Source organism: Triturus cristatus, chromosome 3_1, assembly GCF_964204655.1.
Source record: "Triturus cristatus chromosome 3_1, aTriCri1.1, whole genome shotgun sequence".
Classification (NCBI taxonomy): domain Eukaryota; kingdom Metazoa; phylum Chordata; class Amphibia; order Caudata; family Salamandridae; genus Triturus; species Triturus cristatus.
The window spans coordinates 378,210,716-378,235,597 of record NC_140583.1 but is presented as its reverse complement, the minus strand read 5'-3'; the positions used below and the strand labels follow the sequence as shown (position 1 = coordinate 378,235,597).

At 42.6% G+C, this 24,882-nt stretch overlaps 1 protein-coding gene across 1 annotated transcript in view; it reads left to right on the top strand.

Annotated features, from left to right (window-relative positions):
- Positions 1-24,882, top strand: part of UNC13C (unc-13 homolog C) — a 1,458,878-nt gene that overhangs the window by 1,036,406 nt on the left and 397,590 nt on the right. The window contains exon 20 of the mRNA XM_085644160.1: positions 21,463-21,589. Within this exon, the coding sequence (XP_085500286.1) occupies positions 21,463-21,589 (127 nt within the window). The remainder of the gene's footprint in view (positions 1-21,462; positions 21,590-24,882) is intronic.

The following is a 24,882-nucleotide window of genomic DNA, read 5'->3' as shown; positions in this document are numbered from 1 at the left end:
GTCACCTCCTGCTTTGACCTTCTAGTTAGTGATGGAAAAAGTCTTCCTTTGAACCATTGGGTGCACATAAGGTTCCCACAGTGAAGATATTGCCTTTTAAAGCCAGCAAACACCTGTCTACTTGCCTGATAGAACCAGGTTTTGAATATTCTGACCAGTATCATTTTCTATATCAAAATGGCAATTCCATATTTCATATAACTTTCTGCGGTGTTTCAGTAGATGTATTATGAGAATCTGATCCAGAGGCTGATCACGTTTCCACCCGGTTTCTCATTTGTCAGATTCTGTATTCAAAAGGTGTATTTCCAGTATGATGTCAACGCCTGATCTCTTGATAGCCAGGTGAAACAATACTTTTTTTCATTTATTATTCTGAGAGAGTCAATTAACGCTGAGTTACGTTATAGGCAATTCCCTAGTATATTGCATAGGCAACCTTGTGTAGGAGAATAGGGGAGAGCTACGGTTTATTGGCCAGTTATTTTGTCATCCCTAATGTATGTCAACCGGTAATTGTTTGCTTATATACATCAAGTTGGGCGGTCTGTCTTTAGTGTCCACGTCTTTATCATAGGGTAGTAGCGTATCAATAAACAAATGAGACAATGAGTGCAGTAGATGTGTTAAAATTTAAGGTGGTTCAGTAACCTACATTTAATGTGCATTGTTACTATAAAGGTTGCTGTAATACGATGGAAGAAGGTTACGTAAAGGAAACATTTTGATCTTGTAATTTAAAACCTTTTCACTTATACATGTGCCCTATGTGTCCATTAGAGCTTGATTTGTCTAGTAAAATGTGAGGACTGGGTTATACTTTTAGTGAGGAGCGTTTTGATTCAGTCTGCTGTGGGAAGCAGTAGAGCCTGTTACCGTTATGTCTTCAGAGTTGTCTCGTAGAAGTATATCTTCAGTATTGCAGGTTTTTTGGGTGACTTTCTGTCTGGGGATTTGTTCCTGTGCACGCGGTTGATGTTCCGCTTTCTGTCTAGGTAAACATACTTCAGTTTCCATTAGGGTTGGGTGATTAATCAATCCAGAGCATTTTAGGTCGAGCCTGTGCAGTGCATGCGCTGCTCTGCGAGGCACGCTGTATTCAGGTATGGACTTGAAGCTCTGCCCATTTCCCCCCTTCTTTTCAATTAGCTCCTGTTACTGTCCTTTCTAAATGGTTGCTTTTGATTCACGAATAGGCTTATTTGTTCCTCCTTAGTACCACCTTGTCTGGATTTGTAACCGCCTATCAGGACTGGCTCTTTTACTTGTATTGTTACTCGGTGTGTTTCATTTAGGTCTGGATGACTATTTTTTTTTAATGACTTTCTCCTATTGCAACAGTACATGCTTTCCTGCAGGGAACAGCTTTTCAACTCTCTGCTCCCCATACCCTGGGACTGCTTATCAGCTCTCTACTGTCTGCGCCTCATGGCCAGGGTGCCCTGCTTAGTGTTTCATCATGGTGCCCGCTTTCATGCGAACAACAAACACAGGTGCAATACAAACAATGGCTGGTGCAGCTTTATTTTCAAAGCAGGAGCCAGCTCGACCAACTCATTGTTTTTTTTTATTTACATCAAATCATGGTGATTGCATGTCTTCTTGCATGCAGTTCACCCAAATCGTTTTTTAACAATAAAACATGACATGCCGATCACCTACATTTTTGTTTTTTACTTTAACCTTTTTACTTTTTACTTTAAAATCATGGCGACCTTGCGTCATGTTGCATGCCACTTGCACCACTCCCTGTGTTTTTTAACTTTAACAATAAATCATGGCAGCAGCACGCAATGTTGCACGCCGGTCACCAAACCGTTTTTTTTTCTTTCTTGGAAACATGGCAGCCATGTTGTGTGCGGGGCACCCGACTAGTTTTGCGTGACATCTGAGACTGATTTCTTCATTGAATGCCACATGAGCTGCAAAACATTGATGTGGCTTTCCTCGGTCAGAGCAGCTGTTTACCCAGGGCTGTTGGTCGAGAAAATACAGTTGCCATCGAGACAACCCATTGAGACAAGTAAGGATTAATTGTGAAAATTTACCCACCTGTTTTTTGTGTTAAACTGCGAGGCCCCTTCTGTTCCCACATACACCAAGTTCAAAGCATGTTGTCTTTCTAACAGTAGACAGTACTTGCATAGCCATTTCTTGCAAAGTGCCTAGTGGGAATCACGAGCAATGTTCAGGTACCCGGGTCTTCGTGGAGTCGCTTTTGTCCTGTTCATTGGGCTTTGTATGTCTTTAATGTCATGCGCATGTTTTAGCCTGGTTGCCTGACAACGGACAGACTCTTTGACTGACCGAGCAAGCATGTAATTCCTTACAGCCACCACTCTCCTCCCATCACCCACTTGTGCAGCTTTCCCTCCTCAAGCAAGTGCCCTAGAGAAACAGTGTTTCGCTACTCAAGGCTTCTTTCAGTCATCGAATGGCAGAGGGTTTGGCACAGTTGCGTGATCGCGTTTGAGCTTTGCATACTGAACGGCCTTACACAAACCCTAACCGCCTCCTTGCTGCCTAAAACCTGTATTAACACATGGGTTAGAATTGAATTTTATTGTGTCCACGCCAGAGCGGTGATCACTGTGAGAAACATGCTGCTTCTGGCTCATGTGAGAAACAAACCTCTGTTTCTATTGCACCTTCCATGAGCACCGCTTTTTCAAAAGATATTTAGAGCAAGGCACATAGCGCATTTGCAGTGCAACAGGTTTCACATTTGCGAGAGTTTAAGCTATTGACAATGTAAATGCCAATGCCTTTTAATGATCTGTTTAAAAATCAACACAAATACAAAGCATTGTAATTTACAATCCCAATAGCTCAAACTCTCGTAAATGCAAGGTTTATTGCATTGCAAATGCTTGTTCTAGTTGCTTTGGGTCTGTATACTTGCACATTTTGCTATTGATGGGTACTAGCTGGTTCTGACAGTCCATATCCCTTTCCTTCAGACTTGGGTGGCGTGCAAGGAATTTCTTTAGAAGTACATTAGTCTCATGTGAAGAGTCTGCTGTAAACGTTATCTTGTGATAATTATAAATATATGGTCCATGCTTTTCACGCATTTATGTTTGAGGGTGTCCTTTTACCCATTAATCTGTGTGCCTGCAGGAAATCAATGTGAGGGGAGATATTCATATGCAGTAGCTTGTGTATAAATGCAGAAAGGAAACACATTATGTCCATTCTCCTTTCCAGTTATGGTATCCCGAATATCCTGAAGTTATCTCCTCTTCTCCTATTATTCAGATATGATTGACTTCGTTTGAGATTCCCAGTAAATTTTCCAGGACTGGGGACTCTAACAAACTATTTTCTAGTGCAGCTAATCTTTTGTCTTATTTGTCCATTTGAAGACATACGTGTTCAGTTCCTCACGCAATAATATGACTTCTTTATTAGTGTCCGCTGTGGACAGTTGTACTGATAACACAGATGTGTGAATCTTTTTCAGTTCAGCCAGTATGCATTCCATTGTAGTGCCTTTTTGTTTTATTTTATTATTGAGTGCTTTTCACTGATTTGAGCATTCTTGTTAGAGTGTAGCAAAAGTGCAAAACCATCTTATCTTTTAAATTGCATCTAAAGTGATACATTCTGATCAATCTCAGGTGGTGGGAGTTTGCTACATAATTTATTTGGTGGTTCTGTAGGATCAGGTATAAACTAGCAGGCAGAGTATTTGTCCGCATATGCATTCACAAAATATACATGATTGCTCAATACAAGTCGAAATTGTTCTCTATTTCTGTCTGCCACGATTAAAAATGGTGAGTGTTTGGACTCCACCTTCCACTGTCTGTGTATATTGACACAGATTAGGTCAAAGTACAAGTTAAATACCACAGTTCGAGGTGCTCTCTTTCACCGAGTATAGAAAAGAGTGGTCCAACTGAACAGATTAGAAAATATGTTACACCCAAAAACAAACATGGATTGACAAAATAGATTATCAAATCAAAATTCTTTTTAATAATCAATAATTCAAATGGTTGCTCCAATGCACATGAAGTGAAACAAGTGCTCAAAGGAGTGCTCGTGAAGGGATAGGAAAAAAGGTATGATTGTAGTTAAATATAATATTTACAATAATTAGATCAGTAACCTGTCTAACAATGTCAATAATACTCACTAGTAAACATCATAATTGCAAGACGCTGTTAATGAATATTGCATCATCTGCATATGGGTAATTTGTAGAAGTACAAGTAGAGGTTAACAGGAAAGTCGTTGTTTTGACCCCAAAGAGTGGTGAAGGGCCAGTAATTCCTTAAGAAGGGATATTCATCAGGACACAAGACTGAGCAACCTCAAAAATACACTGAAATGGAGGCGGTGGAAGACATTCAGTAGAAGGGCTGAATGGTTCCCAGTCAGGAAAATGACACAAGAAAAGCATCCACAGTAGTCCAATAAGGCTCTATAGCAAGGAAGGTTGATGTGATAAAATGACTACATGGAGTCATTGGCCATAGTATTCAAATTTCTTCGAGTATAATGTGGTGTGCAAAATAACATCAGTAAGTCAGAATGAATCTGTTCACATATGTGTGGGGATTTAGAGGACTCCGTAAGCATCTCGGAGCTTTGCGTGCAAAGGTGAGGTCTGGTTTTTGCATGCATGTATAAGTGTAATCTAGATAGGTTATTGTATGAAAGAGTTATATCAATGTGTGGCAAATGTTGTGTGTATGCATGCATCGTGAGAAATTCTAACTTATTTTCATTTTCAATGTTGATTGATATTAGTGTACACTTGGCTGAAATAACTTTGCCTTGATTACACGATGGGCCTAATGACGAGTACGGCGGTCCATTGGACCGCCGTACTCATTGTGGTGGTCCGGCCACCGCCACCACTGCAGGACCGCCACAGGATTCTGATTGTGGCATTTGGACCGCCACATGACGGCTGCTTCCACCGGGGTCCAGAATCCTGTAGAGGTGGCCCAGCGGTCAGGAACAGTAATATGCTTGCATTGCTGCTGCAGCAAACCTGCCATGAGAAGAGTGGCTGAGAGGGAACTAATGGGGCCCCCGGCCACTTCAGAGCCTGGGGGTGCATGCAGAGGAACTCATGTTGTGCCCCCCTGGAACTGCACCCCTGTTTCTGCACGGTATGGCATCCATGACATAGTGCATGCCACCCTATCCAGGAATATGCTGTAGGCACTGTCACGCTCTACATGTTAGGTTCTCTCATGAGCCTAGCAGACCACCCACCCACCCTGGATTTAAGTCATAATCCAGCGGGTTTACGCACTATGGGCTTGGAGGTCCTCCAGTTGGCATGGCAGTGGCGGGCCAACAGGAGGCGCCAGACTCGTAATCAGGTCCTTACTATTTCCAATGTGCACTTGTTTCAGATGTTCCTTCCACATATATAGAACAATTTTGTCATTTTCTTTTCACTGATATGTGATTTCCATTGGAACTTAATAGATGAACCAGAATGGGCATGTTTTTTAGATTTTTCTCCCTTTGAGTTGCTGTTTTATACATATCCAGATCAGTTCTGTCTACTGGTCGTTCAGGAGTCTAACGGAAACCTAAAATGTACACTTCTCTAGTGATCTTTACCGAAATGGCATATGTACACATCCTTCTCTACTATGGCCTTTCCATATCCAGGATTTAGGGTGTCTATTTCTTTTATTTATGCATACAAAGGTTACTTCTAATAAAAAATGTACACATTGTGGAGGATAAAGCAGCTCTCTTCCATATCCCCAAACAACATACCAAAAATGCACATACCATGAGGTTGTTTTTAATGCTTTTTCTTTTTTGAATAAAAACATTCAAAGGGTTTGAATTAGTCAGTCAATCTGATTTCAAAAGGTGCATACATCTAGAACACTGATATTCTTATTTGGCCTTTACCTCAACTCGTGACTGAGTAACTATTATCTATGTCTTTTTGAAATGCATCAGCAGTTGGTTACTTCTCACAGGGATTCAAATCTGCAAATGAGCAGAATTGCCTGCTATGCTGAAGCCTAGAACACTGTCACTGGCAAAGTTATTGGTGAAAGAGACGTTTCTTAATTTGAATGTGTTTTTAATTTACAATAAATGACATTGCATGAAATTATAGCCCTATTACTCAAGCACCTTAATCTGCCTTTAGTCAGCAATAACACTGTGAAGTGTGCCGACGATCCTGGAAGCATGCATTTCAATTAACTGGACTGCGACTTCCTCTCTTTCCATAGTTCATTTTCACCAACAATTTTGCCTTGATTTGTATATAATTCCTAGTAGTTTCATATTGGTTAATTTTTTTCTTCGGCACCAGCCTTCATTTTATTTGAAATCTCGAAGTTTTGGATAGCAAAATTACATTAAACAGCGCACAGAACCCCTATTGTGATTCAAAACGCTCACTAAGAATCACAAAAGGGATCTACTATCCCATTATGAATCATAATTAGGAAGAAGAGTGAAATGTGCTCCTTCTCCAAATTTAAAAATGTAATCAGATGTAGCAATGATATGCAACTGCAATTGCAGACAAACCATTGATTTGTTACAGACTCCTCAAAGGAGATTGTAACCATTTCTGAAAGGGGGAGCTGTCTTCTTTTGCCAAGTGACCATTTGAAAATTGTGCCAGGCGGCCTCTAGCTCCAGGGGACCTTTGCCTGCTCCGCAAAATGTGCTCTGAAATGATAAACTATTATTTTAATGCTGTTCTTTTTGTTTTTTTATGTCGCATGCTACTTAAAAACAAAACTGAAAGCAACTGTACGAAATGGGATTATGAGTTCAGACGGTGAAAACCTTCTCAAAAAGTACCTACAATTATGTGTTAGGATGAAGTCACAAGCAAATCCAAATTAATCTGTGCTTAACCCTCTGGTAGCTTGGCACAAAAGCAGCAAGGGCTTAACTTGGAAGTAGTGTGTGAAATATGTATGCAGCACTTGAGACAGCAAGAAAGTGAAACACAAAATAAATCCCATACCAAAGTTGGACAATAGAGTCGGATTTCATAAATAATTTAAGACCAAAAGGACAAAAAAAACAGTCAGTAGAACTGGGGATGTGTAATTTTAAAGATGCAAGTTCAGGCAACCACGATGGGGCACGGGCCAGCTACAGGGACCTAGTTAGGCCTACTGAACATGAGTACCATAAATTCTGATTGTGAAGAGCTTTGCAGTCCTAGGTTGAGAATCTGTCACACAGCAATGATTCCTAGGAGTTGTGCTGCAAGGTCCTGCGTTGTCATTGAGATTGCCGTCATCAATGGGCTTGCGATGGGAAGACCTGCGTCAAGGACACATCGTACAGCAGGTATTCCTGGAAGGCTGCAGGTTCGATGCAAAGTCCTGCGCTGGAGAGGAACCATGCAGCAGTCCCAATTGAAGTTTTGTTTGGACAAGCAATGTGTTGATTCTGTGAGGACAGCAGTTGTGCAGGCAGGGCTCCTTCAGACTCACTTCCACGGGTCCCGGACTGGGGTGGCACCACTTGGGAGGGTGGGACTCAGAGCAGGCAGAGTCAAGCTGCTGAGTTCAAGGTGTTGGGAGCCTTCTGTTCCTGAGGGTCTAGTCAGGAGGCCACCCAACTAGCCCTTGGAGCCACTCTGGTAGTCCTGGGTTCACGAAGGAGGTCCAGTCCTTCACTCAGGCAACAGGGCAGCAGAGTGGAAGTCCTTCTTGTAGAGTAGCACAGCAGTCGTTCTACTGAGTTTCCCCACAAAACCAGATATGTACTAAAGAGCTGGGTCTAAAGGTGCAATATTTATACCTGGTGCCCACTTTGAAGCAGAGGAAGCGCCTAGACAGTTCCACCTCCCTGAGGTGTCAGGCATCATTTTCCTCTCTGTACTGGCTCCAGCTTGTCTGGGGTCAAAAAAGACCAGTGTGAGATCCTTTGTGAGAGTACTCAGGCAGAGCCTTTGAGATGTACAAGTGTGGTAGGTGACAGCTCCTCCCGCTCATCAACTCAGAGTGGGCTATCCTGCCAATACCTATCTTCCCCATGTCTTACTGCCTTGCAGCAATATTTCAAAGAACAACCACCAGCTATACCTAGTCATGTGACCCAGGATCAGGCTACAGGCACCGAATGGTTAGGGAAAAAAATGCCAACTTTCCAAAAGAGGCATTTTCAGATTTGTTATTAAGAATTCAACTTTACCACTAAAGAGGACTTTTAATGACAGTTCTTAGACACCAAGCTTGGCTTGTCTACCTGCTGCCAATTGAAAGTTATCACTTGTTATATATAAATAGGTAACACAATGTAATCCTGTGGGATAGGTAGGCCTTTACAGTAGTGAAAAACAAATTAAGGAGTTGACTACCAGGATATGTAAAACATTAGAGAACATTTCCAACTTTTGAAATAAACTGCACCCTGCCCTTTGGGCTGTTCACAGCCTATAGGAGGGGTGACTTAAATGTTTTAAAAAGGAAGGTTTGGGCTTGGCGAGAGCTTCATTTTGCCAGTTTGAAATGGCAGTTTAAATACCTCACACACAGGCTGCAATTGCAGGCCTAAATCATGTTAGAGGTCTACTTTAGTGGGTGGCACAATAAGTATAGCAGGCCAACATGTACATTTAATATACTTGCCCTGGGTACATGCAGTACCACTTTACTAGGGAATTACTATAATCTTAAATGCGCCAAATGGGTATAAGCTAATTTCACCATGTTTAAGGGAGAGCACAAGCATGTTAGCACTGGTCAATAGTGGTAAAGGGTGCAGGATCCTAAAGCCAGCAAAACAAAGTCAGTAAAGCAGGAGTCTGGAAGGCAAAAATTTGGGCGAAAACCACACCATGGATGCCAGGTCCAACAGAAATGTTTCAGTTTTAAAAGAAAAATGTAGTGATGGTGGATTCTGCCCCTTCTAAGCCACCCCTCTTGTGTGTGTAGCCGGTTGCTGGACACAAGGATTATCGCTATATATGTTGGTGGGCATACACAGCCTGGCAATATACGTTGCTTCTTATCTGGAGACTGTTATTCTTTGGTACTTGACATGAGGAGACTAAAATTATGGGTTGGTGGGTATGTGGTAGAAGTCCAAATCTATCAGTAGAAAGTGGATCATGACCAGACCTGAAATTGTGATTGTAAAGTCTGTCAATACATAGTCCAAGTCATGTGAGTACCAGAATAACCTGTTTTGGGGCATATGGAGGACTACCATCACTAGTGAAGGGCATTTAAAAAGAAGCATTACTTATTACTTGTGATTTTGAAGCTTCCCACATCTGTTACAAGGCATGAGGAAGTTGGCAATACTTATGTTGCTTAACCTATTTGTGGGCATGTGGAGATGGTTACTAAGCCTGGGGGAGTCCACAGAGTTCCGCTATGTTGAATTCTGCGAAGTGCCCAAAAAAACTCTGCCAAGCTACACCGAGTTCCGTCAGCAGCGTAGTGGGTTACCTCGAGCCATTTGCACTGATTTGTAGTGCTGGGTGTTTTGCCCGTGCTGTAAAATCTACACAAACGGCATCTTGCATGATGCAAGAGGGTGCTGCTTCTTTCCGCTGCTCGAGTTGAAGTTTTAATGAACCAGCTGCTTCCTCAATGAGAACAGAAGGTTTCTCAACGTGAGCGGTAGCGACTATCAGAGACCGGCCATGTTGAGAAATCTCACTCGTGCTTTCCAACTTACTACACAGAGCATAGTTTTTTGGAACTTCATGAGCTCCGTCGAGTGCAGAGTGCAAAAAACCCCCAAAACAACACAAACAGAGTGGAGTTCAACACCCAGGCTTAATGGTTACCTCTTGTGGTGACTGTTTCTACCAGCTAATGAGAATTGTATCTTCAAAAATGCCTGTTGCTCAGCAAATGAAGGTGATTGTTATCTATTTTGGGAATTTATGGACTGGAAGAGTGAGCAGATGGGCATGTCCAGGCTCACCAGCCCCATCACTGACCTCCAACATGTGAAAGCTGGCATAACATTTTATTGAACATTTGATATGCTGTCCATACTTATTAATACAATTGTGGACCATGCTTGTTGCTGAAGATGTAGGGCCTGATTCACAAAGGCAAATTGAGACAATAGTCTAACTTTACGACTTTTGGCATTCACAGAGGTCATTTACGAGTCGTATCTTTATGACCGCAGTCGGACCAGAATCTCCGTCGTGGGCCATACTCTACGTACCTAGGCCGTACTCTCTGACTTGAGACGTACTCTCTGGCTGGGGCCGGATGTAGTGTAATCAATGGGCCTGGATGCAATTTTTGCAAAAAGGAACATTATGAATGTATGATAAATGGTAGAGGATATCATGAAAATCCATTTCGGTGGGGAAAAGGGTTTGGCCAGACACTACATCATATCCCAGAAAAGTTTGCTCCTTTGCATCATGGTACACGCAGTCCACAATTTGTGCTCCCCTCAGTGTTGCCTGTAGTGTCAACAGTACAGTCAACACTAATGGAAGCGCAACAATCCCCTTCGTGTTAATTTCTAAAAAGCAGTCAAAGACATGGTGGCCTGCTGACCCCCGTAGGCCACCATCCCTGTGAATGCCAGCCTTTCCCATTGGGTTACAAATTGCGACCTGCCTCATGAATATTAACGAGACAGCTCCCTTGTGATGCATTGTTGTACATAGATGTTTGCCATTTCCTAATGGTGAATCACAAATATTTGCTGGTAGGAAATCAAAAACGGAAGCCTATGTACATCTGACCCCTATTCCCTTCTAATATATCAGTCTTCAAATACTTTCATGCTTTTGCAAATGTTACTGGCAAGCTAGTAACCTCTTGGACAACACATTATTTTTTTAAACAGCTAGTAACCTTTAAAAGTGTTGTTTTTTGTGGGGGAGTTTACATACGTTAGTGAAGCACCTGCAAAACAACAAACAATACATTTTGCACCCCCTGACTAGGTTTTTGAGTACCACAACATAAGAACCTGTGCAGTAGGGAGTATGCAGGTAGCTGTGTCCCACCTCTTACAGCTCTGCTGTCTTTGTGGTTAAATTTGTGATATTTACGTATAACATGAATAAATAGAGACATGCGTACAGACAAGATTTACAAAGCAGTACAGAATTTAAAAAATCCCTTTTAAGTTCCCAGTGCACTTCTAGTAAAGCCTCCCCACAGGGTCTACTAATTTTGCAAGAAATGGATATCCAATTATAGGCTTTACACCTCAACATTTGTAGCAAGAAATAGTATAAATGATGGGCCTGATTGTCAAAAACACTTTTGCTATTTGTAGGAAAGTAGGATCTGCTTCTTATGGTTACCCCCACTTTTTGCTTTTTGCATAGGAATTGTAGGAAGGTAAGATCTGACTGCATGGTCACCCCAACTTTTTTCCTGGTGTTTTGCTGGTGTTTGACTAGTTTGGCTGGGATCCTGCTATTCAGGACCTCAGCCTATCTGCTTTCTCCCTTAAATTGATATGTATGTACTTTGGTGCAACTCCAGATTGGATACTGGTGTACCCTTATTAGTCCCTAGTATATGATACCCATGTACCCAGGGCGTAGGTAACCCAGAGACCACCCCTGGGCTGAAGCATGTATTATGCCACCCATGAGAGGCCATGCAAAATTGAACCTGTGTGAGCTGGTGCTTGCACCACTTACAAGAGATAAAGGTTCGCTATATCTATATATATCACTACACTTAAAACCTTATAAGTCACCCATATAGCAGGCCTTAACACTCCTGAAGGCAGGGTGTTGAGTTTTATGTGAGAGGGTGCTACTGCATGAGCAGGGCCCCTCTGCAGTCTTCGGAGACCATTCTCCCGGGCTGTACATGATACTACCCGACATATAGGTATAGGTGCATTATAACCTCGCGGTAAATGCTATCTCGAAAATGACTGCAACAAAGTATGTCGCGTTTGGTGTCAAACACCTTGGAATCATACCTCCAAAGCAGTAACTGGTGTGGAAGGTATGATTTTGTTTCCTCAGAACCGAGGTTCTGGGGGTACCTAAGTCTACCGGTCCCAACTTTCTCGAGCCTTAGAGCACAAAATGGATGCTGCAAGCCACAGACACAAGTCTATTACCTGCTGCTGAGCCAAGCTCGAGCAAGGGAAGGCAGCACAATAGGTATCCTGTCACGGGGAGGTGTGACCACCTCCCTGACAGGATTTAATGTATTGGGCTAGGTGGATGCACTGTCTCAGTGCCAAAAGGTCTAGTTCCGGAGCACATTTGGTGTCCCTGTGCATAGTCCAGCTCAAACCAGTCCTGGGAGCCATTTGCTCCTGCTCTGGCGTGAAACTGGACAAAGGACATTGGATTAGCCTCTTGTCCCGTCCCTCCCCTAGGAGGGTCCCTAGAATCTGTCAAACCCTTTCCCGTGGGTATAAAATGGGTTACTTGGCTACAGGACATTAGATTTTACATGGTAAAGATACTGCAGGAAGATACTACTAGACTTCGACCATCTGGACACGCAGGACTTCGCTGTACCTCCCTTGGGCTTGACTTTGTCTTTCCTTGCTGTCCCAAGTATTGCCACTGTCCATGATCCATACAGGCTCTGTGGTGGACCCTGTGGACCTCCAAGACAACTGAAGAATCTCCCTTGGGGTGAAGGAGTCATTCCCCTGCAAACGCAGGCACCATAACGCATCTGACTGGTTTGCTGATCCTGACCTCCTGTGAACTCCGAAGGATCCAGCAACACAGGAAGTGGGTTTCCAAAGGTCTCTGAGGTGATACTGCCCTTGAGTTTGAGGCAGATATCCCTTGTGGGGACCGTATATCCATACCCCTGTGCACCACGTGCATTTGCAGCTGCACATGCTTGTTTCAGGCAACAATTCTGTGCATTAGGCCATTTGTAGCCCTGACCAGAGCGCATCTTTTCTGAGAAGGACTTTGGCATCCTCACACTCTGTGCCCTGCTAGCTGGTATCCTGTGAAACCGCCTGAGATCCCTTCGCGACTCCTGTGCCTTCAGCCTGTGGGTCCACTTGAGGGTCAACTTTGCGTTCTTTGGGCTCCCCTGGGTACCACAGGCCTTCCCTGACTCCCCTTGCTGTGGTGAGTCTCTTGGTCCTTGCTGGGCCATATCGACACCGAACTTGATCTTCTGCGTTGCTTGCCGCTGCCAAGGTTTGATGGTGCTCCCGCCGGACACCGACCCCTCAGAACTATGAGGGTTTCGGACACCACTTTGTGCCTATGTACCCGGCTCCTCTGGGATAGCTAACTTTGGTACAAAGGTATCCACGGGAGGGGTGTCTCTTTAAACTCTTAAGTTCCAAGGGTTGTCTTCATAATCTGCTGGGAAGGGTCCTTAATCTCTAATTTTCCAACCACGACTTTCCCATTGAACTGCATGGAGCACGCGGTTGTGTTCTCACTCTGCACCCGTCTTCCATGGGGTCCCAGCGATTCTACACCTTCTAGACTAGGTCTAGTCCAGAGTCTTGGTTCTTATACCACTTATTTAGTATATGGTTTGGTCTCAGCCTGGAGCCCAGTGTGTATTGTGCTACTTACGTTTGATTCTTTGCAACTGTATTATTTGATTTGTGTTCTATCCTCGTGTAGAGGATACTAGAGAGTGTTATATATAATAAATACATATTTTAAATACCACTGTGTGGTTTCCCTTTCATTTGACCAATACTATAAGGTTGCATTCTGGTAAAACATGGTGGTTAACATTCCTTCAAGACTTAGCCTGAAGGCTGCTCTCCATAGTAACCACTAGGATAGCTTGTAATAAAGGTTATCTTTGACCTAATCCCCATAAGGGTTGTTTGGACTGGTACAGGGTGCCCACTTTAATTATTGGACAGCATATACCAGGCCAACTTCTCACACTATTCTTAAAAGGCTTTTATTTACTAGCAACGCCGGGTGGAGCTGGCGTAATGCCACTTCACGGAGTACCACAGAGTTGGATAAAACTCAGTGGAAGTCTGCTCCGCCCCCCCCACCTCCACCCCCTAACAAAAAATATAAATAAAAAAATGTAAAAAGAAAAAAAAACACTTACCTCTGCTGTGTCGTCTCTGAGCTGCCCTCCTCCTCCTTGCCTTGGTCGCTCTCACGGAAACCCCTACGTCGGACATACGTTTTGGTAGGACTGTGCATGTGCGTGCATGCTCATTCCTACCAAGATGTACGTTCAATGTAGGGCTTGCAGGAGAGAGACCACGGCGAAGAGAAGGATGGCAGCCTGAAGACGCCACAGTAGAGATGAGTGCCTTTTTCCTTTTTAAATTAAAAATTTTTTTTTGATTAGGTGGGGTGGAGAGGGGGATCCTATTTTTGTCAGGGAGGCTGGCTCACTATGCTCCGCTGCGGAGTCAGAATTTTGCCTAAACTCAGCGTTCTCAAAACTCCACACACTCTTCTCTGCCCGCCCCTATTTACTAGTGAAAGGGGCAGGGTAAGGGAGTTACCTGGCTAGAATGTTCTATGGGGTTGTGAATACCACAAATGTAAACTTATGTTAGTATTCACACCCATCCCTTGCTCTGCAAAGTGTCAGATATTTACTCCAGTCAATAGAACAATTAAAACCATTTCATGGTGAGAAGGAGAATTAAACACCACCTTAATCAATAAGGTACAGAGTTGGGTATTTATCAATACGGAACAACATGCTCCTGAGGAAAAAGATAAAAAAGTTATGAAGTATGTTACAAAATGAGTCATTAGTTGTGCGGCCACTACAAGTAATGGGTCTACATTTGTCCTTCATTGTGTCCCAAACATACCATTGTAGAGCTTGACTCTCAAAGTAGAGCAGTCCAAGGCCTACTCAAGGGAGGTAGTGTGGGCTAGAAATCACCCTTCACAGATACATATTAATAACACTCAATAAAAGATTGTCTGGTCTGTGCTTTTTCCTTTGGAAAAGGCAAATTACATTTCTCACACACACACACACACACACACTACTCAATACTATGCAGCAATTTACAAATAGGGAACCCCCACTTTCGCAGCTTAGGCAGGGGCTGTACCAGGTTGATGAACTTGGCCCCACTAAAACATGAATTAGTTATTAATGGGCCTCTTCTGTCTGCAGAGAGAATGCTCATAAATAACACTTTGACAGAGGGATGTGGGCAATTGCTGATAGGTACATTTTAGGAAGTCGAAAAAGAACTTGGGAAAAATAACAAATTACCAATAGAAAAGTGAGCATGAGAGACAAAAGCAAGAAAGAAAAAATAAGCGTGAGAAATAGAGCTGGAGTGGTAGAAAGATTAAAGAACAGGAGGTGTGAGGAAGGGTGATAGGAAAGAAGAAAGAAAAGATATATAGTATGATGGATGAGTAAAAGGAAGGAATGTTGCAAGAAAAAATGTATGTAAGGATGGAATAGTGAAATGAAGAATAGATAAAAATGTGAAAGAATGAAGCAAAGAGTGAAAGGACCAATAGCTGAAAGAGTTCATAGAAGGAAGTATGGAAGAATAGACACAGTAATGAAAGGATGGAGGAAGGAAGAGTGAATTGATGAATGGACAGAAAAAAATGGATTTAGGGATAGAAAAATGGATAGGAAGCTGAAATCATGGAGTGGTGGGTAAAATAATGAAATTTGAAAGGATGATTGTAAATATAGAAGGCAACAGATCTAAGGTTGGTTAGAATTTCTCATTTCACATGCTCGTTTGAATAGAGGTATTGTTGAAGTGGGGGGTATTTCTGGCTACTCCCTTGCATACACAAGCTGGTGGAAATACTTGCATAATCACTCTTACACCTCACAAAGGGGGTCTAGTACCACACCTCGCATGTCTAAATATCACCTGGTGCCTAACTGCAAAGATGTAACACAACATGGAGTAAGATCACTTAATACTGGCATGAACTTCATTATCTCAACAAGCTGTTCATTATAGGAAGAACTACAATAATTGCATATTACTATGACTGAGGACACTTAATACTGGCAATAAAGCATGCAGGCTATGATCACAAGTGGCTGTCGGTCTCATTATTTAAATAAAGCATTCACAAGAAGAAATGGCTATGCAGGCTTCAGTGATTTGTGTACTAAGCATGACAAAATAGACATATCCCCTAAGAGGGCATCACATGTATAACTATTACAACACTATACAATTATATATATATCACATTTATAATTATACAAAGCTGCAATTACCCATTTTCACCCTTTGGAAGGGATCTTCCAAACATAAACTTTCACATTAAACCTCTTTAGGCCACAAGAACTACAGCCTCATTCCCTGCTCCCAGAAGACGTATCACTCCCAGCTGGAGAGCAAAAGCTCAAGCTTAGGAAATGCTTGAAAAACCCTTCACAACCCGGTAAGGGTTATCCTTTGGAGTCCGACCAAACGTAGGGTGGGGACTCTGGTGCTTCTTTTGGGGGAGGCTGCACTGCTCCAGCAGCTCCAGCAGCTCCCCCCATACTTTGGCTATCATTTGGGGGAATTTTCCTGGGGGCACCTCAAAGACAGAACAAGCGATGCTTATGGAAAAATGTGGCCAGACGCCACAGGGCATTATGGGACACTCCTCAGAGTGTTGTACATATTAGAACAGCAGCTCTTCCACTGAGCTTTATTGGGGAAAGCCGCTTCTTTACTTTCCTTTGTTTCTTTCTTCTTTGATTCTTTCTTTGCTAGGTGTTTAGCTGACTTGTGCCGCTATTTCCTTTTCTTTTTCATGCAGACTTGTTCTGCGCTTTGCCTTTAGTGTTAGTCAGTCAGGCAAGTCGCATCCACGATTTTGGGTTGGGGCAGCTCAGGGAGCCTAACCCAAACTGCCCTGGCCAAATCCAGCGTAGGTCACAATCCTGTGTGCAGCCATGCAAGCCAGTGCTCAAGTCCATCATTGTGCATTCTGTAGCGGGGTGCAGCAGCACTCCCTTGATCCTTGGGGCCAAGGGATGGGAGTCCTGGGTCCCTTCCTCCTCCCACATTGGAGCGTGACAGTGCTCTTTCACATTGGCTGCCTTCTTGGGACCCAGGGATGGGGCCCTTGGCCTCTTCCTCCTCCCAAGGGGAAGTGGATTAGCATTCTCTTGCGATGGGTGCCGTCTCAGGGCCCAGGGATAGGGTCCTGGGACCCTTCCGCTTCCAGTGGGGAAGCACAATGGTGCTCCCTCGCTGCAACGATATTATTGGCCCCTTCCCTCTCCAAACAGAGGAGTGCAATGGCATTCCCTCTCAGCAACGATCTTCCTTGGCCCCTTCTCACTCTCATAGGGGAAGCGTGATAGCGCTTCCCTTTTTCTCTTCTTCTTGAGGGCAACCTCTGGGGTCCTGGCCACCCCCACAGAGGATAGTTGGTTAGTTGGGAGTCAAAGGTCACCACAGCAGCCATAACTCAGGCCCTGTTGGGCCGACTTTGACAATCTTTGTCCCGTTCTGTTCATCGAGACAAGTCCTAGCCACATGGAACCACTTTCAGCAGGCCTACTTGCCTCAAAGGGGACTACATTTACAGGGAGCTAGTTTCACTGGCTCCCTGTGCAAACCTTTCACTTTGCTCTATTTCTGGCGCCTCTCTCCTCCTTGCGCAGAAGTCCAGTACCTCACCCAACTGGCCCTCAGGAGATGTAAGGGGACTAGAGTCCCTGGTCTTGGGGAAGTGCCCCACGGGTCCTGGAGTCAATCAGAGGCAGATTCCTTGGTGCAGATGGCAGTCAGGGGGTTCTTCCTTTCAATTGTCTATGACATCAGCCTCGAGTCCCAGTGACCAGCAGAAAAGCACACCCATGTGAGCTCTCCCCCCTGCACAGAGCCTTTTAAGTTGGGGTGCGAGATTCCAGCAGGGATGCCCCTCTGACCTATTGTGATGTGCCTCATCACCTCTCCACTCCGGTCCCAACCTCCCTGCACAGCCTTCTGGGATTCTTCAAGATAGTATCACCCAGGAGTCACTTGGTACATGTGCTCTACGAGGGTCTCAGCTCCAACCCTCGCTGAAATCAATGCCAGCGATTGCCTCAGAAAAACTTCAAAGGCACCGTCATTCTGATTTGGTTTCAGAGTCTGGACTCCTTCCCTTTGTTGAATGGGCTTGGGCTGGTCCACTTCCTGGCACAAGATGACAGCTGGCTGATTAATGCAGAGCAGTCCCGCCAAACCCCTTCCTCTTCAGGAGTTGACCTAATCAAGGTTAATCGCTCACTTTGTGGGGAGGAGGGAGGGGGACTTTGTTCCTGCTGCTGGAAAGAAAAGTAAGTAACCACAGCCCAAAAGGGTAGAAACAGGCCTGGGCTCTGATCATGAGCTGATTTTGATCCTGGGCATGACATTCTAGATGACCCATTAGGTGTACAGTTATGACTTTCGACTAAACAGAATTGATCTTTTCAGACAGGTTACACTGTGCATTGGTATTGCTTTGGTGTCTGTAGACCCAAGGGGAGAAAATCAGCAATCTAAGGCAGTCTTCCCATAGTGTATGATGGAGGGTCATTGCAGACCAGATAGTAAAGCACACTGACATTCCCTATCTGTGTATACCAAAATTATAAGGCCTACCCCATGTCAATACTTAACCCCTGCAGAGTCCCATGTGCGTCAGGCTAACTGTGCACAGTTCCTTGGCTGTGCGCACAACTGGAGTCTCCCATGGGCAGGCCTCACGCATGTGAACACGTGTTCACATGTAAACAGCCAAGTGCATCTTACCATTGCTGCATCGCAGCAGCCTTATCTTAAAAGGTTGCCACTGGTAGTAACATGGCAAGTCCATTTTACCATGAGTTTACTGTGGGTGAGTCACAGGTTATGAGGCTCTCCAACAGTAAAAGGTCAAAAACCAGGCGATCAAAAAGCATAAAATCCAGGCAAATTAGATGGTTAGAACTACCTTCTCATAAAGAACATTTGCACTATTTTTCACATGCAAAAACATGCATATGTATATACATGCATGAAAAATGGAATATGCATAGGACTTCCAAGAGAAAAGCTGGAAAGATGTGCATGCGCTACACTACATAGAAAACATTTGTGAATACCAAAATGTCAAAATCTTCACCCATGCAAAGTCATTACAATTCCGGTGTAGTTTTATAACTTTTCAGATCCTTTAATTTTTCCACTGATAAAATCAAAAGAGAAAGCACAACTTGCATTTACTGAAATTGTTTTTCTTTTCAGCGACCAAACAGTTCTTAAGTTTTCCTTACTATTGCAGGCCCTTGTGGGGGAACTTACAGTGTTCATTTGTAGGTTTTTCTGTTTAAAAAAAAAAATTGCAATATAGTTAGGGCACTTGTATACTCAACTCGCCATTTCATGTAAGACCTTCAGCTATGTGATACTGATCTCTCTTCATATATAAATAGATATTTTTTTTATTTATGGTAATCAAGTTTCTATCAAGCATTGTACTAACTTAATGCCTTGAAATCTCTTTTAACTATGTCGTGCGATGTATACACTTGTTGTAATCAGTCGATTGCAATAGTTTCCGATATATCTACTATCTGTTTACCAGAACAGAGACATTTCTTGGATTAGGTATAATAGTGTACAGTGTAAGCATGGATCACATCACCAAGGTTTACAAGTTACAACACATTTTGATTTAAAATATAAATAAGATGTTTCTTTTATGGTTTTGTTAGTAATACAAGGTGTATGGAAATATGCAGTGGAATAAGTGCCCTTCAAATAAATGTTGTAGATTTAACTTTAAAAACTCTGGTTTTAATGATCTAGCACTGCCTATTTATCACAATCAAAATGTTCTCTTTTCTTTCACGTCATTAGTTTTGCATACTGTTACAATTTACAGTAGTGACTCATTTTCTTTCATTGTCAAATTAAGAAATATTCATGTGCATCCAAGCAGGGTTAACTTTCTGTGTGTTTTTTTTTTTAATGCTAATGTATTTCGCTTCTGCTCGGGGAATTATTATTTACTCTAATTTGTAACTTTAATGAGGTTTTGGAGATCATGGCTTTCAGGGAAATATGTTGTTGTCATACTGTATTAAACAACGTAATACAATTGCTTCCAGCCACGTACATATAATATTTCTCAGTTCCAAATTTTGGCTATGTTATCAGTGAAGTTATCACGGTGTTGTTTGCGCATAGGGTTGCCGAGGATTGCCTATAAGTACATTTGGTTAGGCGCGAAAAAGAATCTAAAACCTGGGCATGAGCTTGCAAATTGCGTTGATGATCATTCTTTTGGATAAGTCACGAGAACAAGAAAATGAGTAAAGTGCTGTTCCTTTTTTCATTAATTCTTGTAAATGGGGCATTATCCGTGTTAATTTATTCAAAACACAGACAACCTGTGACTGTATTTCTATAACTAGCACTATAAAGTCACGCCAAGGGAAAGTTCTATATATACACAGCGTCAACGGGACTCATACATTTACAGAGCTGTTATAACAATTTTCAGTCACCTTTGACTTTGCTTTGAATTTGCTCACCTCATACAGAGTAAACATGTTCAGAAAATCTGTACAGATATTTACTATCCATCCCCATGTCAGTATCCATAATTGCAGAATAGCTAAGGACCCCTTGAAATGTATATATCTTTTTTTAAAGTTCAATAAACTTCTGTACTTTTTCATATGCCTTACCATAGGGAAATCTCCAACCTTGTGACAGAGACCTCTCCCTAAATTTGAAAAGTTAGTAATGTTTACTTTACACTTGTCAATTAAGCTCCACCACCTGAATTCATGTAAGTCTAGACTTTGTAGTATGTAGTGACACTACACTTTCCCAAATGGTGAATTGATACAATTATTATCGTTACTACAAAGTGTCAGAGTAAATTTACACATGTAGATAAATGTAATTTTGTGAATAGGTCCCTTTATTTTGCAGTGGTATAAAAGTGGTCTGTCCAAGTGACTTACTAAAAAATACAAAATTCATATTTTCCAATTTGGATTCTGAAAACTGGACAACTCTTTTTAGTTGATAGAATTTTAAGAGTGATGGAGGAGGATCAAAAAAAAATCAACATAAGATGAATTGCTACATATGAAAAAATACAATTCACAAAATGTCTTTAAAATCTTCAAATAAGGGTGCCTTTGTCATGCTGATTATACCACATAAAGCTGAAATTCAAATTTAGTAGTGTATTAAGAATTGGATTGTTAGACAATTTTACAACTTTGTCGAGTTCACCACATTTGCATTGTCCACTCTCAATGTATTTTCATGGGCAACGCCTTTTAGATATAATTCTGAAATATGGGGACATAACTGAATGCTCGCACATCACCGATTTTCTCCTGTGCAGATTCCTACATGTTAATTCTTTGATATTCAGAACGAGGCTGGTATCCTGCTTGATTAGAGTTTATCAGAGCAAAGGTGTGTTGACCGTCCAATCTCTCCTGTCGCCATCATTATTATTTTACAATAAATAAATGCGAATATTTATTTTGCTTTGTCATTCCTGTTTGCTATATTTCAATCGAAATGTATAAAATAGTTTGTACACTAAACTTTATTAAGTGTTTAGATGGTCCCCTTTTCTTACAGAACATGAAAAGCATCGGCTATGCAAGAGCACCGATTATATGAATCTGCACTTCAAAGTTAAATGGTTCTATAATGAATACGTGCGAGAACTCCCTGCCTTCAAGGATGCGGTGCCTGAATATTCATTGTAAGTAGTCATATGTGTTTTGTGTGTGCTGATTATGTTGTTGACATTTAGCAGCTAAATAAAAGAAAAGTGCACTTGTTCTTTTATCAACATTTTAATATAGTACTGTTTTGGTGCTGCATTTTTCTAACAGCAAAGTATAACAATATACTGCAGATATTAAATGCTGTTAGCTTTCAGAATATATGTAATATTAAAATGCTTTATTCATTTACATGTTTTTGGTAAAATAAAAAGTCTATAAGACTCCATAATAACTGTTATACATTACTCATTTCAGTTTATTCCTTTAAGTAGTTGCATAATGTTTGTTTTACAATCAGCCAATAAAAAAACTTGATTTTGATGAAATTCTTACGATTACATTGAAGTCTTGATACAAACTAAAAAATTTCACATTTTTTACATTTATTTTTTATTGCACGGATAATTAAAGCCATCGCAAACAGTTTAAAACGTATAAAACAACATGGCTCAGTACAGTGGAGTAATGCAGGCTACAGTGTGGTTTAAAATGTCAGTGCCTCATTGTTAAAGAGAAAGGGTTCAGTAAACAGATGGCAGGATCGCTCTAATCTTCTTCAAGGTGTGAGTGCGATGGGTGACTGATTGGTTCCTGGCATGCTATTGCTTGACTCCGTTAGCAGACATCCCTTTTAAACAAGTGTTCTAACAGTGTTTTATTGTTAAAAGCTTAATGGTTGAATATTTACAATCGTCCCTTCCCCTTAACTGATGGTGTAAGGTAGGAGTTCCATGCGCGCATGACCCATGCAAGAAGGTGATTATGCCCTTGTAGCAGTTCCGGATGGAGAGCGGGGCTCAGTCATTAGTTGTGAGGGGCATGCAGGCTCGAATACTGGTAAAGGCTATCAAGGCGTACCAACGTGCACAGAGTGCATTCTGAGCCCAGACTACATCTGAGCCGGCGTTTGACCAGAAGGATGAAACGGGAGAGGTGTGCAAATGGCGCAGGGATTATTGACAAGGTGGGGGCATATCAGCAACAGCCAGCGATAATTATCGCTAAGCGCGCTTAGCGCGAGGATAATTATCGCCGGTTATCGCTGGATTTTATCGCAGAGATAGCGTGCTATCTGCAACACTTATCTCCAATGCGATAAAAATCCAAGTGCTAGCTGCAAAATGTGCGATTATCGCTGGAAATCCAGTGATTATCGCACAAACATAGGCGATAGCTTGTTGATAGGGCAGGGCAGACTTAGCCATAATATCCACCTTCCATTGGATATAATGGCTATGTCAGATTGAAAGCAGGCGTAAGGAATGTAGCGATAAGCGCGGTTAGTGCTACTTTTCTTATCGCTATGTAGGTTAGCGTTCAGCTTGATAATTGGAGAAATGTCGGTTAGCTACATTTCTCACGTTATTTTGGTCAGGAACGCCCACTTTGCATCTCATTAGAGATGCAAAGCTGGGCGTTTAGGTAAATGGCTTTGAGGCATGGAAACATCTGTTAGCGTGTCCTTGCTGATAGTGCGATAAAATTATCGCTGCTTTTTGTCCGAAAACGGACGCTAAAGCGGCGATAATTGTATCGCGGGGCCTTGATGATATGCCCCGTGGAGTGCAATGGCCTGGAGAATGTGTTCTATTGTAATTGCGTTAAATTTGAATAGTGCAGAATTTGTGCAGTTTAAGTACCGGCAGAGTGAAACCCCGCTTCAAGTTGGCAAGATTCATAATAAAGGATGTTAGTGCGTGAAAAGAGGACTGCTCACTGGACTGAGGAAACAGATTTGTGAGACAGGAGGACTATTAGATAAGGGAAAATGTATCAATGTTGTTTTAAAGCATTATTTTTCTGCAAGAAATTACAAGTACAGTCAAAACTGTGATGAAAGGTTTAATAAAATGGCGGTATGGGGAGAGGCAGGAGTATATCTGGGCACATCGTGCCAGTGGCATCAGTAAGTAAAAGGAAACGCCAAAAGGGTAGCACAGTCTCTGATTAAAGTAAGCGGATAGTTGTATGTTGCAATGGTAGGGGGACTGTTATCTCTGCTGAAATAGAGATAGAGTTATTTAGCCTTCATACTTCTGCTTGGCAGCCATATTTGCTTGCAATCGTGCACAATTTGCAGGTATGAATATTGTGCTTTTGTCCGTAATTGTAAGATTTCCGATCCAGTACTCTATTACTGCTGTGAGGATGCTCTATATCTGTTCTCATCAAGAGCAAGTCTGGTCATTCCTCATGAGGGCTTTACAGGTTAGTATATATGCGCCTCTTTTCCAGTCCCCACTTAAAATAATCCCATCACTGCCTGTGCTCTTGTGATGCTGTTGCCAGCTCAACACACAGCTTCTCTGTCACGTTTAAAGATGGAACTGATTTCTATCTAGAAATGTCTACAGCAGCAGTTGGATTTGATATGCTACTAGGAATTTGGCCTGGTACTTGCCGAAGACCCCTTTTAACAAAGAAACCCCCATATCCGCCCTTGGATGGATGGGTACCCCTCACCGCCCCAGGGTAAGCATTTAAAAACACACTGTTCTTGGATTAGGGGGAGTGACCCCCCGGCCGTATTTATTACATATTAAAAAACATTGATTATTAATTTTTATTATGTACACTTTACGCTGAAAGTCCAGATACATTGGTAGACACATGTCACTTGTCTAACCTTAACATGCTCTAATACAAAACCACTCCTAACGTAATCTACAAATGTATATACATTACTTTCTGTGTGTCTCTTCTAGAGCCTACGGCAAGGTCAATGACTGGCAGCCCCAGATCAGATCCCGGTGAACTACAAATACTACTCCACCGGAGTAAGCTTGCGTAGGGGGTACAGTTTATCGGACGGATACTTTCCCCCGGCCCCCCTACGCCCTAAGCCTTAAACTCCATAACGGGGGCTGCAATTCTGCATACTTGCGCCCTGATGCGCATGTGCGTGCAAGAGTGGCCACTGGCCTACTTGAAAGAGTGACTCCCCTGGCCCCCACACCCCGACTGCCTACTGACCGGCTGTCACTGCCATGGAGTTACATGGTGCTGGCCGCTAAGGGCCGAAGACTATGCTTACCAATCATGACTTTACCGTCAAGTTACGGGCCGCCGATGGTCCGGGTGCGTTCCTGGTGGGGGCAAGAGGAACAAGAGACTGTTCCTGCGCCCACTGCCCCCTTTTAAGAGGGGGCAGTGGGACCACCAAGCAGGAGGCTGGTCTAAACCAGTCTCCCCCGAATGTCCGGCGTTCGGGTGAACCGGAAGCACTTAAAGTGCTTCCGGTTCACTGCCGGGGTCTGGCACGACCGCC